Here is a 13,044-nt window from a genome sequence, read left to right as displayed (position 1 = left end):
TTTTTGGGAACTTAGAAAGCAAGAGAACAAGAAAGTTGTGAATGCTAAATCATGCCTACCTTCTGAGGCTGAAGGTGAGGCCCTTATATAAGCAAACTGTCATGGGCCTCACGAAACGTGTCTGGAATCTCTGGCTCGTTTGGTTCGGAGGTGGTTTCATGCTTGGAGGCGAACTCCGTGTAAGCAGATAATAGTCATCCAATTCCGTTCGAAGTGGGCGAGGTGATAACCAGTTCCTCCAATGTGGTGTCGTGATCTTGGAGAATTTGAAGGCGATAGTCTACCTAAGGGGGATCAGGCAGGTCACCAATCGGAATCAGGTCAGATCAGTGGAAGCTTATCGCCTCTTACGCCGATCTGAGGTTACACCTAGCTGGTCATAGTCCGGCCTACCAGGGTGGTGTTGAGGTCTCCGAAGTAGTTGCAAAGTGTCCAAAGTGCTCCTGGGGTCTACTTACGTGGTCCCAAGATGTCACTCTACTATTCTGTGATGCCATGTATCGAAATATCATTGAAGGACCAAATTACCCCTCATCATGAGTGTTTCCTTATACCGATTCATGAGATTGTCCCATATTTAAAGGGTAATCCACGTCTGCTTAAAGGGAAACTTTAAATTGGAATGAAGTAGTCAATTGGCTTCAGGAAAAAAGAAAAAGGAAACTTTACCACAAGAAACAATCCTCTATCTAGGTTAGAGCAAAAATCAAGGTTAAATTGTAGTTCAATTTTGAGGGAGAGTATGAGAAAGGCACTTTTGAGAAACCGAGCTATTTATGAATATAGCTAAAAAAATTAAAGTATGCATAGCCACAGAAATTCAAATAAATTAATAAAACCAAATCCAAGTCTCAAATGATTATAAATAAGATGCATACACATAAGAAATACATACATACATACATACATACATACATACATACATACATACATACATACATACATACATACATATATATATATATATATATATATATATATATAATATTTGACTAGTTTATATAAAGTGTGAATGAGAAATACTGAATACACATAAGCCACATTAAATCTTTCTATTCCTCTTTTTAAAAAAGTAAATAAGTAAATAATAGAGATGCATGTTTAAAGATAGGCTACAAAACACTCAATGATAAGAAATGATCTAAACCATTACCAGACTTGTATAAGAGCTCGAGCATAATTTAATATTAATCAGTGTGGAAGTTTTTTAAATTACCCTTTATTCCTTTGTTTGAGAAAGGGTATAAAAGTCATTTTATTATAGCTTTAGTGTCGACTTTAATGGCTATTAAAATGCCCATATTTGTGTATTTAATCTATTTCTAATTGTAACAGTTGAAAATGTAACTTCAATTATTACTTTCCACCTCATTTAATCTCCTTTAATTAAGTCTTATACTTAAAGGTATTAAATCCCATTTTCTCTTATTAAATTCTATATTTTGAAGTTATTTTTCACTAATAAATGCTACTAATTATATCTATGACAATATTTTTAATAGTATAAATTCATATATTTTAAAATTGACTCAAAAACAAAACCATTCTCTATCCAAGTAATGGTTAAGCAATTCAACTATCTAAATCAAATAGATCAATCTACAAAATCATAGTTAGGTAATAAAAATTTTAAAATAGAAATAAAAATAAGAATTAAAAAAATGTAGAAAAATTAGACACATTTATGTAATCGAATTTTTTTTTATTGACAATGAAAATGAAATACATAATTTAGAAATAGCCAAAAATGAAATATAAAAATTAATATTAAATAGTTCAACTTTTGGGTTAAATGTATTAAACTTTAATGTCATAAATAGATAATAAAAATTAATAAAATATAAAATTACAAAAACAAAAAATACATACATTTTGCAAAAAAAAATATTCACACATATATAATATCATATATTCGTCATATTAAACAAAATGTGTGTAAAATATCAAAATTAGTTTACACACAAAAACACACAAAAAAAAATTATAATAAAAATTGAACACATCTATAATTCTATATTTACACTACTATTAAAAATATGAATAAGATTGTTAAATGTTCTTTTGACTAAAATACTCATTTTTGAATTTAATTCCTATTTAATTGTGATGTTTAAATTATAAATTGAACTACTACTTTTTACCACATTCAATTCACTCTATTTAAATCTTAGATCTTTTTTGATAAATGAACAAAAATAAGATACACAAAAAAATAAGACATTACAAAATGAAGAATCTAGCCTAGTAGGGATGCAAATCCATATTCAAATTCATGTTTATGAGATGCGATCGAATCTGTTGTTAATACTATTGGATCATATTCAAATATACCATTATTCGAATCCGATCCAATCCGTTTACATCCCTACCAAGCAGGTAGGCTTATCAATAATACTTGAAACTTCACAACTAAATCCGATTATCACATATTTGGATGAGATGTTTATGTAATCAGATTTAGATTTTGCAATCTACATCTGATTAATAATAAAAATATAAAATATAAAAACAAAAAAAATACATAAAAATTTATAAAAAAAATTGGATATAATATCATTGTTATCATTATCATATCTAGAATTGCCACATACAAAATACATACATGCTTACTAGTAGTACATATTGATATAGATATACCAAAAAAGATTCCCTAGACTCTATGAGGAAAGGTGGGGATGGGTTTCTCTTATTTTTCTCTGTCCATTGAGAATTTGAGATGGAAGAAGAAAAAAGAGAACATGGGATCTCTTTGGTGGTGATGTTGGCTGAGAAGCTTAAAAGCGGTAATTAGGCGATGCCTAGAATTGATTATTGATATATGCCTTTGAGCCACGAAATAAAAATGAGATTGGGCTTGATGAATACTCTAAAGGCGGTCTATCATCCAAATTTCAAAGAAAAAGAAAATGAATCCATTAAATGATAGAACATTTTCCTCATCCAAATTTCAAAGAAAAAGAAAATGAATCCATTAAATGAAAGAACATTTTCCTTAAAATCTTGATCACCCATCATGCAAATCCATTCTATTGATCCGCTCATCAGATGCTGAACTACGGAATCTTACTAGTCGGTTAGGGCCTTAAAGATAAAATTCACATAGGAAAAGGTCCACCGATTTCTCAACCAGTCCCGACCTAATAGTGTGTAGGAATGGCAATGGGGCAGGGATTATAATCCCCGTCCCTGTCCCTGTCCCTGATAGTATACCCTCCCCCCCCCCCCCCTCTTGTTGGTATTTATTTGGAGATAGAACACATCTAATATGATATCCGCCCTAGGTCCTACTTTAATGGCATTTTTCACGCAAGAGGTTCATTGAAATTGATAAGGCACCAATTCACGGCAAGGTTCAAAATATCGATACACCCGATACGTCGGTAGAGGCGTATTGGGCTATATTTGTTTTTTTTTACTTTTTTCTTAATTTTTTTTTTCAAAACCGATTAAGGGGGCCAGTTTAAGGCTCCTCCACCCCCTGAACTGGTCAGAACCCCAATACACCCTCTGTAGGGGCGTATCTGAGAACTCCCAAATCAAAGCCAATACATGTTGATACTTTGAACCTTGATTCACAGTAATTCACTAGAAAATTACAAAAACAAAGCTAGAATATAATAAAGAACCTACCATTGCAATTATCAAACTCAGGGAGAACCAGGTTGATTCAAAAATCAAAATCAAGGCAAGCCTAATTCCCCCACTTTTTTACTAGGAGGGCATACGAGGAATAGGCCAAAAGTGACTTTTTGAAAAGGATGTTCCCCCTTCATCAAAATTAGGATATGCCCTGATTAGCCCTCAAAAAGGAAAATAGAAGTGACACCATCTCCAAGTTCCTGTCTCGATGTAAAATTGTATTTCCTTCGTTACTTCATCCTAGCTTACTCCATGTCAAAACTTGGGCAAAGCATAGGCAACTGCACCGGAAATATCTTGCACCCTAATTGAATAAATACATGTCGGAGTTACTGTACATAAATATAACCCGAAAGAGATGGTGTACGAGTGTATCTGCACGACCTGCATAGACTACGCAGGAGTGGACCATCTTGAAGAAAATATACATTTTTTAGGTCCTCCGCCTTTTTCTCAAGAAAGGCATAGCACTTAAACCACTGACACTGATGGATGTCGGACGAGAATCATCTTTTTGGTCTTGCACATCCGGTTGATGGCCCTCCAGAGACACACCTAAGATCCCCGAGTCATCATCCATCCTGGTATTCAAACAGTCTAAACTTTGAGTAATATGAACAGCATCCATCTTCCTCTCTCCACTAAGATGTCCTTCTAAGCTTCTTGTGGGGCTAGAAACCGAGTCAATTGGTGTATCTGGATCACATTCATCAATACAAAATCCACCTCCCATTTTGAGGTAGTCTCCGCAGGTTCCATCTATAGGTGAAAAATCCCCATCAGGGTTAGAAGATCTATTCAGGCTTGAACCAAATTGAGTTGACCTGTTTTCTGTTCCAGCTTCATCCATAAGAAACCCTTCAGTTTTGTCCATGCAAAACCCACCTCCCATTTCAAGGTAGTCCCTACAGGAACCATCTTTGAGTGAAGGATTGCTCTGATCACATTGATTCCTTTCCTCGACCCCATGAGCAATATCTCCAAACATGTTTTCTTCGGCAGATGTTTCTTGCTCTACTGTCTCTTCAGTTGTAAATTCTTCTCTTGTTCTTTCTGATGACTCACCAAGGCCATCAATCTCTAAATCTTTAACTGCATATTCTACCTGCTTCTTCAGTCGAGTTGACTGCAGAATTTATAAACAAGAATAGGAAAATACAGATATAAATAAAGTGATTAGGAAGGAAGAAACTTGTATAGTAAAGAACCACTAAGAACTTTTATACCCTAAATGGGAATATGGGATTTCTATTTTATGAGACCTATGCCAACATTGGTAAGGATCATTACCCAATGCTGGTCCAGGCTATTCAGATTCTTGGGGAGGTGGACTGAATACAGACCTAACCTCCAGAATTTTCTTGCACAATGCAGTCACTCTTGAATAAGGGTGCAACTTGGCCGGGCTCAGGTTGGGGTTTGTTAAAATTTGAATGGGCCTAGACTGAAGATCCAGGCCCGCTGCAGTGTAAATTCTTCAAATCAGGTACCCGAGTTGCACCCCTACTCTTACTCATGTTTGTCAGCTTGAGATTTACCAAAGGTCCAGAAAAGGCCTACTAAGAAAGTTTGAACTATCTAACCAGGTTGATGTTTAGTGTGTATTCAAGCCTATGCCATTTGCAGGGACCCTGAGGGTCAAGGTAAACTAAGACCTGACTGGAAATGAATGAGCACAAAATGTAGAACTTACCCTGCGTACTGCAGGCAACCCCTCTGTCTTCTCAACTTGCATCTCCTGTTCATCCCAGCTATTGTCGCTATCAGTAGAGCTGGTTTCAATTGCATCATGGTTAGGTGCTTGTTTTCCCCTTCCTCTTCCTGCTCCCTTGCCTTTCTGTCTTCCTCCTGTATCTCTCTTCAATCTTTTCTTGGTAGATTTCTTGCTGTCCATTTGGAAAGGTGGTGCAGAATTTGTTACTTCAGATGGGGCAGATTTACTCTCCGTTCCTCTTCTCCGTGGCCACTTGGATGGTAATTCTGCTGAAGAATCGCCATTTCCATTTAAAGAGATATTGGATCTCTTTTCCTCAGGGAGGGGGTTCACCCTACTTCTGTTTTTAACTTTTGAAGCTTCACACAGAAGATCATCCAACTCTGAGGTTCGGTTTCCTGTTATTCCCTTCACAGCTCTTTTAATTCTTTGACTGCGAATTTTAGCAAATCTCTCATTGAATGTATAGAATGCTTCCAACCGCAGTTGAGTCTACACCAGGCATGTACATGAAAAAATAAAAGTTACAGAGAGAAAATAGCCATGGGTTCTTCGAGATGTATATCTTATAAAAAAACAGAATGAACGGGTCCAAAATAAACAAGTGCTGATTTATGGTGACAGATGAAATAATGGGGGAGCTTATATTATGAGTTTGAGTTTTCACCAGAAAACATTTTATAGAGATTCTTTGCCTTTGTATATGGCAACAACCAAACAATTTATTAAAAGAATAAGAGGCTTTACTTTTAAGGATTCAATCCAGTTCAATGTCAAGCTCAATTAGGTCATTAAATACTTAAACTTATTGGAGAGCTCATTAAGTGCATAATTCACTGACTCAACTACCTTTTCCACAGCTTTAGCAAGACACTGGACCAAAAGAAGAAACATGGCTCACAAGGAAAATAATATGGTTCTCCCAATTTCTACAGATGATCATTATTTTGGAGGAATTTTGAATGGGAGGGTTTTAATTGTAGTTGGTGGAGGATAACAAGAATAACATGAAGTGATATATCAAATCATCCAATACACTTTGCCTCACCTCATGCTTATTATATTCCTTTAAAACAGGAAGTAGCAATTCATCAGCTTTCTGGTTACTCCACCCAAACTTTTCCCAGCAGAGTCTGCACACATACACGTCTTGTAAAATCAAGAAACTGTGAATCTTCTTTGAATAAATACAAAAAAAGACTATTCTTTAATTCACATAAAGAGCACATGCATATGAATCCAAACAGCCTGAGGAAATTACTAAACAGAATGACTATGAACCATTAGTCAGTTAGTCTTGAATATAATTGGACACCAAGTAACTGGAGATAACAATTATTGTCAGATACAGACCAGGTCAGATGATTGAACCATCCAGCCTGCAACCTAGTATATTCTATGGGTTTTAGAAAGCCCGGTTTCTAAATTTCTAAAAAATCACCTAAACCGTTATTGACCTAGACAGTTTTCTGAAAATTAGATGATTTTTATTGAACTATCCAATTTTTAAAGAACTGCTCAAATCATCACTTGAGAATTAGCCACAAAAATGACGTTGTGAAGTTTTGAACCTGAGTTGTCTTTTTGTAAGACACAAACCACTAGTCTATAAGCCATTTGTTTATAAAACCATTTGTTTAACTCGTACATATTGTTTATTGTGATAGGCAAGTACCACTCAGGTTAAAACTTAAAAGGAAAGGTTTATAAAACAGTTTAAGACCAGCAATACTGTATTGAACAGAGTACTGGGCAGTCAAGAAACATGTCCAAAAAAATGAGCGTGACATAAATGCATAAGGATAGGGCCAGAAATGAAGTCATTCAAAAGAAACTAGGGAGCAGCTCCAATAGATGATAAAATGAGAGCAAGTAGACTAAGATGGTTTGCTCATGTGCACAGAAGACCATCTGCAACACCCATAAGAAGCGATTTACTGCAAGTTGAAAGGCCTAGGGCCAGACCAGAAAGGACATGAATTGACGTAGTAAGAAATGATTTAAGCACTCATAATTTAACAATGGATATGGCACTAAACAGGATTCATGTAGTCAAACCCATAAAGTTGGGGTAAGGTTTAGATGATGGTGATGATTTTTTATTGTAAAAAATACAGCTGAGGTGACTCGAACACAGCCCATGCACATGAAATAACAGTCCATTCACTTTTAGGGGTAAACGGGAAAAAAAGAAAGAAATAAACACCCATTAAGATGGACCAATACCTATCTAAAAGGTTTAATGGCTTCTCATTTTCTCTCTCTTATTCAATCCCCTTTTATGTATATAATATATCAACCAATTGAAACCACAGGCTTCATCCATCATAGTAAATTTAGCATGACCAAGGAGGAAAAAAGTGATGACCTTGACTATGCAATCTTCTAATCTTCTTCCCCTGGGTCAATTACCATATCTTTTATACATCTTGAGATTATTAGTGTAACCTATTGAGGCATACTAACTATCAAAACAGAAAGAACAGTATGCAGATAAATGTCAAGCAAACATAATATTCTAAAATTAAGAAAAGATGTCCTGTAAGTCAAAACTTCATGAATTTATCATGAAATTAGTAGTTAGAATTAAAATCATGACTCACTTGCGAAGGGCAAATAAATCTGGCTTCCCCCATGAGAAAGGTTCTGTAGATTTGTCCACTTGTGGAGAGGCATATGCAGAAACAACCATCTCACTAGGAAAAGATGAAGGGATATGCCAGTTCTTGCTCACATTTCTCTGCATGCAAAATGGTAATTATATTACGAGACTAAATTTAACAAGTATTTAGAAAAAAAGGAACGGTAGGAAACAAAGCACTTACATGTTTGTTCATAAAGATCTGTTTTATGTTTTGGATGTTATCCATGGATTGCCTATCATTTTGACCTTGGGGGACACTCCCATCAAATGCAGGGCCCTCTTGCACTCTGCCTTCCAAGTAATTTACATCATTCTTATTTACTTTTAACAATTTCTTCCTTGAACTGGATTCAGAGTGAGCATCAAACTTTTCTAGAATAGATGGATCGGGAGATTCAAGCCATTCCTTGAATTTCTGGAGGCCATCTTCCTCAGGAAATGCATGTACAACTTCAATAGCATTAACAATTCCAATCCCACTATACCACAAATTAAAAAATATATATATTAAAGTATCACTACTAACATCTGTTTTCTATATACGAGTATAACAACTTACAGCACATTAAGCCTACAATAGGAAAGAAAAGAAGGAAAGAAAGAAATTTCTCCTGTTGCCCAGAGAGCTTAACAAAAACAATTCCTTGAACTGACCTGATTCCTTCAGTATAATCACTTCCAAGAAGTAAGGCCATATGTATCAATTTTTCTCTGGTCAACCCAAGCTCACTTTCAATATCCTGACAGGTAAAAGAAATTAGCTTGTGAAAAAGCAATTAGTCACATGTTCAAAGAAACAGGAAAAAAAAAACGAAGAAGAAACTTCCAGTTTGTAAATATGGCACTGGGTTTTGTTTTCAGAAGCATTTTTCCATTTTCGCTTCCAAAAGTCTTATATGATTGGCATATAAATAAAAGACCAACAGAGTGCATTTGAAGAAATGCACTAGCTCAAATAGCTTGTTTTCCTTTTTCTCCCCCTAATAAACAAGGGCATCCCCATTGTTCAAAACATTTCTATAATATGTGAGCACCAGTTACCAGAAGCCAAAAACTGAAAAACAATCGCAGAGACCTGGGATACAGATATCAGCACACGTAAAGAGGTTCAATCAAACAAATACTGACACAAGAAGGAAATATTACAACTTTACAAGACATACTATAAATCTCATGATATAACCTTAAATAAGGCATAAAAACAAATAAAGAATTGCAGTGCCAAATTCAAACCTTCATAAAATATGTTTCGACATATTTACGATCATCAAATATATTCTTGTAAACACTTCGTGCACCAAACAGAAAAACATCAGAGTCATCAGTTACAACACCATCAACAAGGTTAGCTAGTTCCATATATGCACATTGGGCTTCTGCTTCCATGGGTGCAATAATATATGGTAAGCCAAACATTTGCAGCAACTCCTGAACATTAACAAAAGGAAAAACAGATACATCAGATTAAATGAACATTTACAACTCCTGAACATTAACAAAAGGAAAAACAGATACATCAGGTTAAATGAACATTTACAACTCAACATTAACAGAAGGAAAAACAGATACATCGGGTTAAATGAACATTTAAATGTTCCCAATAATTGAGAAAGAAAGAGAAACAAACAAATTACGCTTAAATGAAATATCAACATTGTTGAGATTGTTTGGGTGCAAGGGTGTTTTTGTCAATTTTGTTCTTTTGTATTTGGGTGCCCATATGAGGGCTTACTTGTAATTTCTCTCAATAATATAAAACCTCAAATTTGAGAGAGTGAACAGTAACTCTTTCTTCTCCAGTAACTCCCTTTCTCTCATTTCTTCTTCTTCTTGTTTTCTTTCTCAATAATACCCTAGATATTGCAACTTGGTATCAGAGCAACTAGAAGGTCTTCGGAGAGTCTTCCTCTATTGGATTTTGCTTTAAGGGTGAGATGCTGATGTCAGACTACCACTGGATAATATCAGCAGTTCGTACAAAACATATCAAAGTGGATAGATGTTTTATCAAAGAAAGGATAGCTAGTGGAGAGATTTGCCTACCCTTTGCAAGGTTGGAAGACCAACTCGCTGATTGTCTCACTAAAGGCCTTCATCATCCAAAGTTTTCCAAGAACCTAGACAAGTTGGGCACGATTGACATATATGCTCAGCTTGAGGGGGAGTGTTGAGATTGTTTGGGTGCAAGGGTATTTTTGTCAATTTTGTTCTTTTGTATTTGGGCATCGATATGAGGGCTTATTTGTAGTTTCTCCCAATAGTATAAAATCTCAAATTTGAGAGAGAGAACAATAACTCTCTCTTCTCCATTCATAACTCCATTTCTCTCTTCTCTTCTCTTCTTGTTTTCTTTCTCAATAAAACCCTAGATATTGCAACTAACATCAACTCCTAGGCTAGATTACAATATGTCAATGCCAATATTAAAAGAACAGGACTAGGGCAGTCTAGAACCTCTAGACAACCCTGTCAACACAAATTTCGCACTAAATTTGGAGCACAAAAAATAATGAAGACAAATTAAAAGACTTTTTTTTTTTGAGAAATGTAAATGGAGTACAAACGTTTTTTTTTAAGAATACCCCCTGATTCTCATTTCACGGACACAACTAAACTTGCACTTGTAGCTTGTCACATACACGACTCATAAAGCTTGACAACTTTATTTATTTTTTTTTTTTTTGAGAAAATTTAACCAGGATTCATTAAAGGAAGAAGAGGTTCATGAGAAGATGCACAAAGCAGAGGAAGAACCCCTACAAATTACAAAGGAGGAAGCTTATCGCTATACAAATGCTCCAAATACACCACATTTGGCTAAGCCATCTACTGTATCATTGTGTTCCCTAGGAATCCAAGCTTGACGACTTTAATTGTAGGAGGTCCCTTGTAATGATTCGATGAAGATCTTGATTACAACAATTTGATAGAAGATTTCTTGTTTGTAGTAATTTGATGGGAGCTTTCTTTGATTACAGCAACTCAAAGGACCAAATTCTTCGACTCACGTGACACGAGACTGTAGCAGTTTTGAAGCTTCAACGATTGAGAAGCCAAATTTCTAGTTCTTCCTTCTTGCAACAAGAAAAGTTGAAACAAAACTTGGAGAGAGCCGAAGAGGAGAGAATGATTTCAGTTGAACATCTCTCAACATGCACGTGGCTAACAGCATTTAATTTGAAACTTCACCATCAGCAAATGAGCCAGACTTCTTCCAAATTCTTCTGTCTTCTCCCTTCCTTCTCTTATTATTTTTTTTCATCTTCTCTTTTCTGTAGACGAACTAGCTCTCTTCATCCTCCCAGTCACCTCTCAGAGAGAGAGTCTCCTTGCTCTCCTCTCCATTTTATAGGGATGGCTATGTTTGAATTCAAACCCGCCCTAAAGATTTGAATTCAAATGAGAGGAACCATATTCGGCCAGCTATGGTTTCCTTCTTCATTTGACAATAATTTTGATTCTATTATAGGTAATGACTGCCATTTAAATGAAGGGCCCCACAAGATTAATTTGAAAGACATCCAACTTAATGGAATTCTCTTATTTAAAATTTGTATTATTTTGGAAAATTGGCTGGTTTGAGATCTCCAATTAACAGATCGATGATCTTTGTATAAATAAGGTTGATTGGAAGAGGTTTGTAAAGGTGCCACTTGGCAAGAAATTAGAGCCCACAGAAGGAAGGAAATCCATTAATTGAATTAAGCTAATCCTCCTTGAATCAGCCAACCAAATTTTCCTTTTAACCAAATTGTTAATTAGGCATGGTTGCCAATCAATTGGGCCCCACTACATTGATTAGAGAAAACCTCTCTAATTGATTTGAGAGAAAAAAATCTTTATGATTGCCGTGAATGGTGAGCCTGTCTCAACGTGGCAAATGCTCATTGCCTCTACTCAGTTTGGCTTGTACTGGGCCCTACCCAACATACTCTTGGGTTTGGATTTAATGGTACCTCCCCACAAACACATTAGGGAGCCCATTTTCTAGTTAAATTTCACATTGGGTCTCATCCAACATCTTTATTGGGCCCAATTTTTTGTTATTCTTTTCTTAGTGGACCCAATAGCTCCTTTTTATTCAATCTCATATTGGGCCCTATTTATTTCAGTTATTAGGCCCAAAATTTATATATCAACAAATGCACCCCAAGTTGGTGGTTGTTATTGTAATTGGCAATGCAACCACCGGCTTGCAAAGTTTACACTCTTGCAAGCAAGAGCAAGAATTTCTTGGATTGTTCGCAGCCTAAACTAGTGTGGACCATGAGTTTTTTATTATTTTTTAACTACTCATAGTTTATAGTAGAGAATTTTTTGTGCCATCAATAGTTCATACTCTTGCAGGCCACGAGTAGGATTTTTTTTTTGCCATTCACAATTTATACTTGTACGGGTCAAGAGTAGAACAAATAATTTGTTTATTTTGTAACTGCACCTTTTAAGGTTGCCTACGTACCCCTTAGAGGGATCAAGTCATGGTAAAGTTCCTAAAGTAGTTTGTATTTGTGCTTTGGGGCTTTGTAGACAGTTTAGGCTCTTATCTAGGAGCGCTTAGTGGATAGTTTAGGCTCGTGCCCGGGAGAGCATTTTGAGTTGTTTATTAGGTTGAACAGTTCATACTCGTACTCAGGAGTTCTACAAACAATTTATGCTTGTATCTAGGAGCAAATTTTGAGTGGTTTTAAAATGACAAGTAGTTTATACTCGTACTCTTAGAGTTTTGCAGATAGTTTGAGCTCGTATCCGAGAGCACATTTGAGTTACTTTGGAAGTTGAATAGCTTATACTCATACTCAGGAGTCTTGTAGACAGTGTATGCTCATATCTGGGAGCAAATTTTGAGTGGTTTTAAAATGACGAGTACTTTATACTCATACTCTTGGAGTTTTGCAGACAGTTTATGATCGTATCCAGGAGCACATTTGAGTTACTTTTGAAGTTGAATAGTTTATATTCATACTCTTGGAGTTTTGTAGATAGTTTATGATCATATCCGGGAGCACATTTGAGTTACTTTGGAAGTTGAATAGTTTATACTCATACT

The 13,044-nt window shown here is 35.6% G+C and overlaps 1 protein-coding gene across 3 annotated transcripts in view; it reads right to left on the bottom strand.

The window, feature by feature from the left end:
• Positions 1–3,921: 3,921 nt before the first annotated feature.
• UVH3 (5'-3' exonuclease family protein) overlaps positions 3,922–13,044 on the bottom strand; it is a 33,343-nt gene continuing 24,220 nt past the window's right edge. For all 3 annotated transcript variants that reach the window (XM_010273694.3, XM_010273696.2, XM_010273695.2), the window contains 7 exons: positions 9,231–9,425; positions 8,652–8,737; positions 8,179–8,476; positions 7,957–8,093; positions 6,402–6,486; positions 5,333–5,845; positions 3,922–4,765 (listed from right to left, as the gene is read on the bottom strand). In XM_010273694.3, coding sequence (XP_010271996.2) covers positions 4,073–4,765; positions 5,333–5,845; positions 6,402–6,486; positions 7,957–8,093; positions 8,179–8,476; positions 8,652–8,737; positions 9,231–9,425 — 2,007 coding nt within the window. In that variant the 3' untranslated portion in view covers positions 3,922–4,072. The remainder of the gene's footprint in view (positions 4,766–5,332; positions 5,846–6,401; positions 6,487–7,956; positions 8,094–8,178; positions 8,477–8,651; positions 8,738–9,230; positions 9,426–13,044) is intronic.

The sequence above is a fragment of the Nelumbo nucifera genome, chromosome 4, assembly GCF_055504915.1.
Source record: "Nelumbo nucifera cultivar China Antique chromosome 4, China Antique-T2T, whole genome shotgun sequence".
NCBI classification, from domain to species: Eukaryota; Viridiplantae; Streptophyta; class Magnoliopsida; order Proteales; family Nelumbonaceae; genus Nelumbo; species Nelumbo nucifera.
This window is presented reverse-complemented; position numbering and strand designations above follow the sequence as displayed.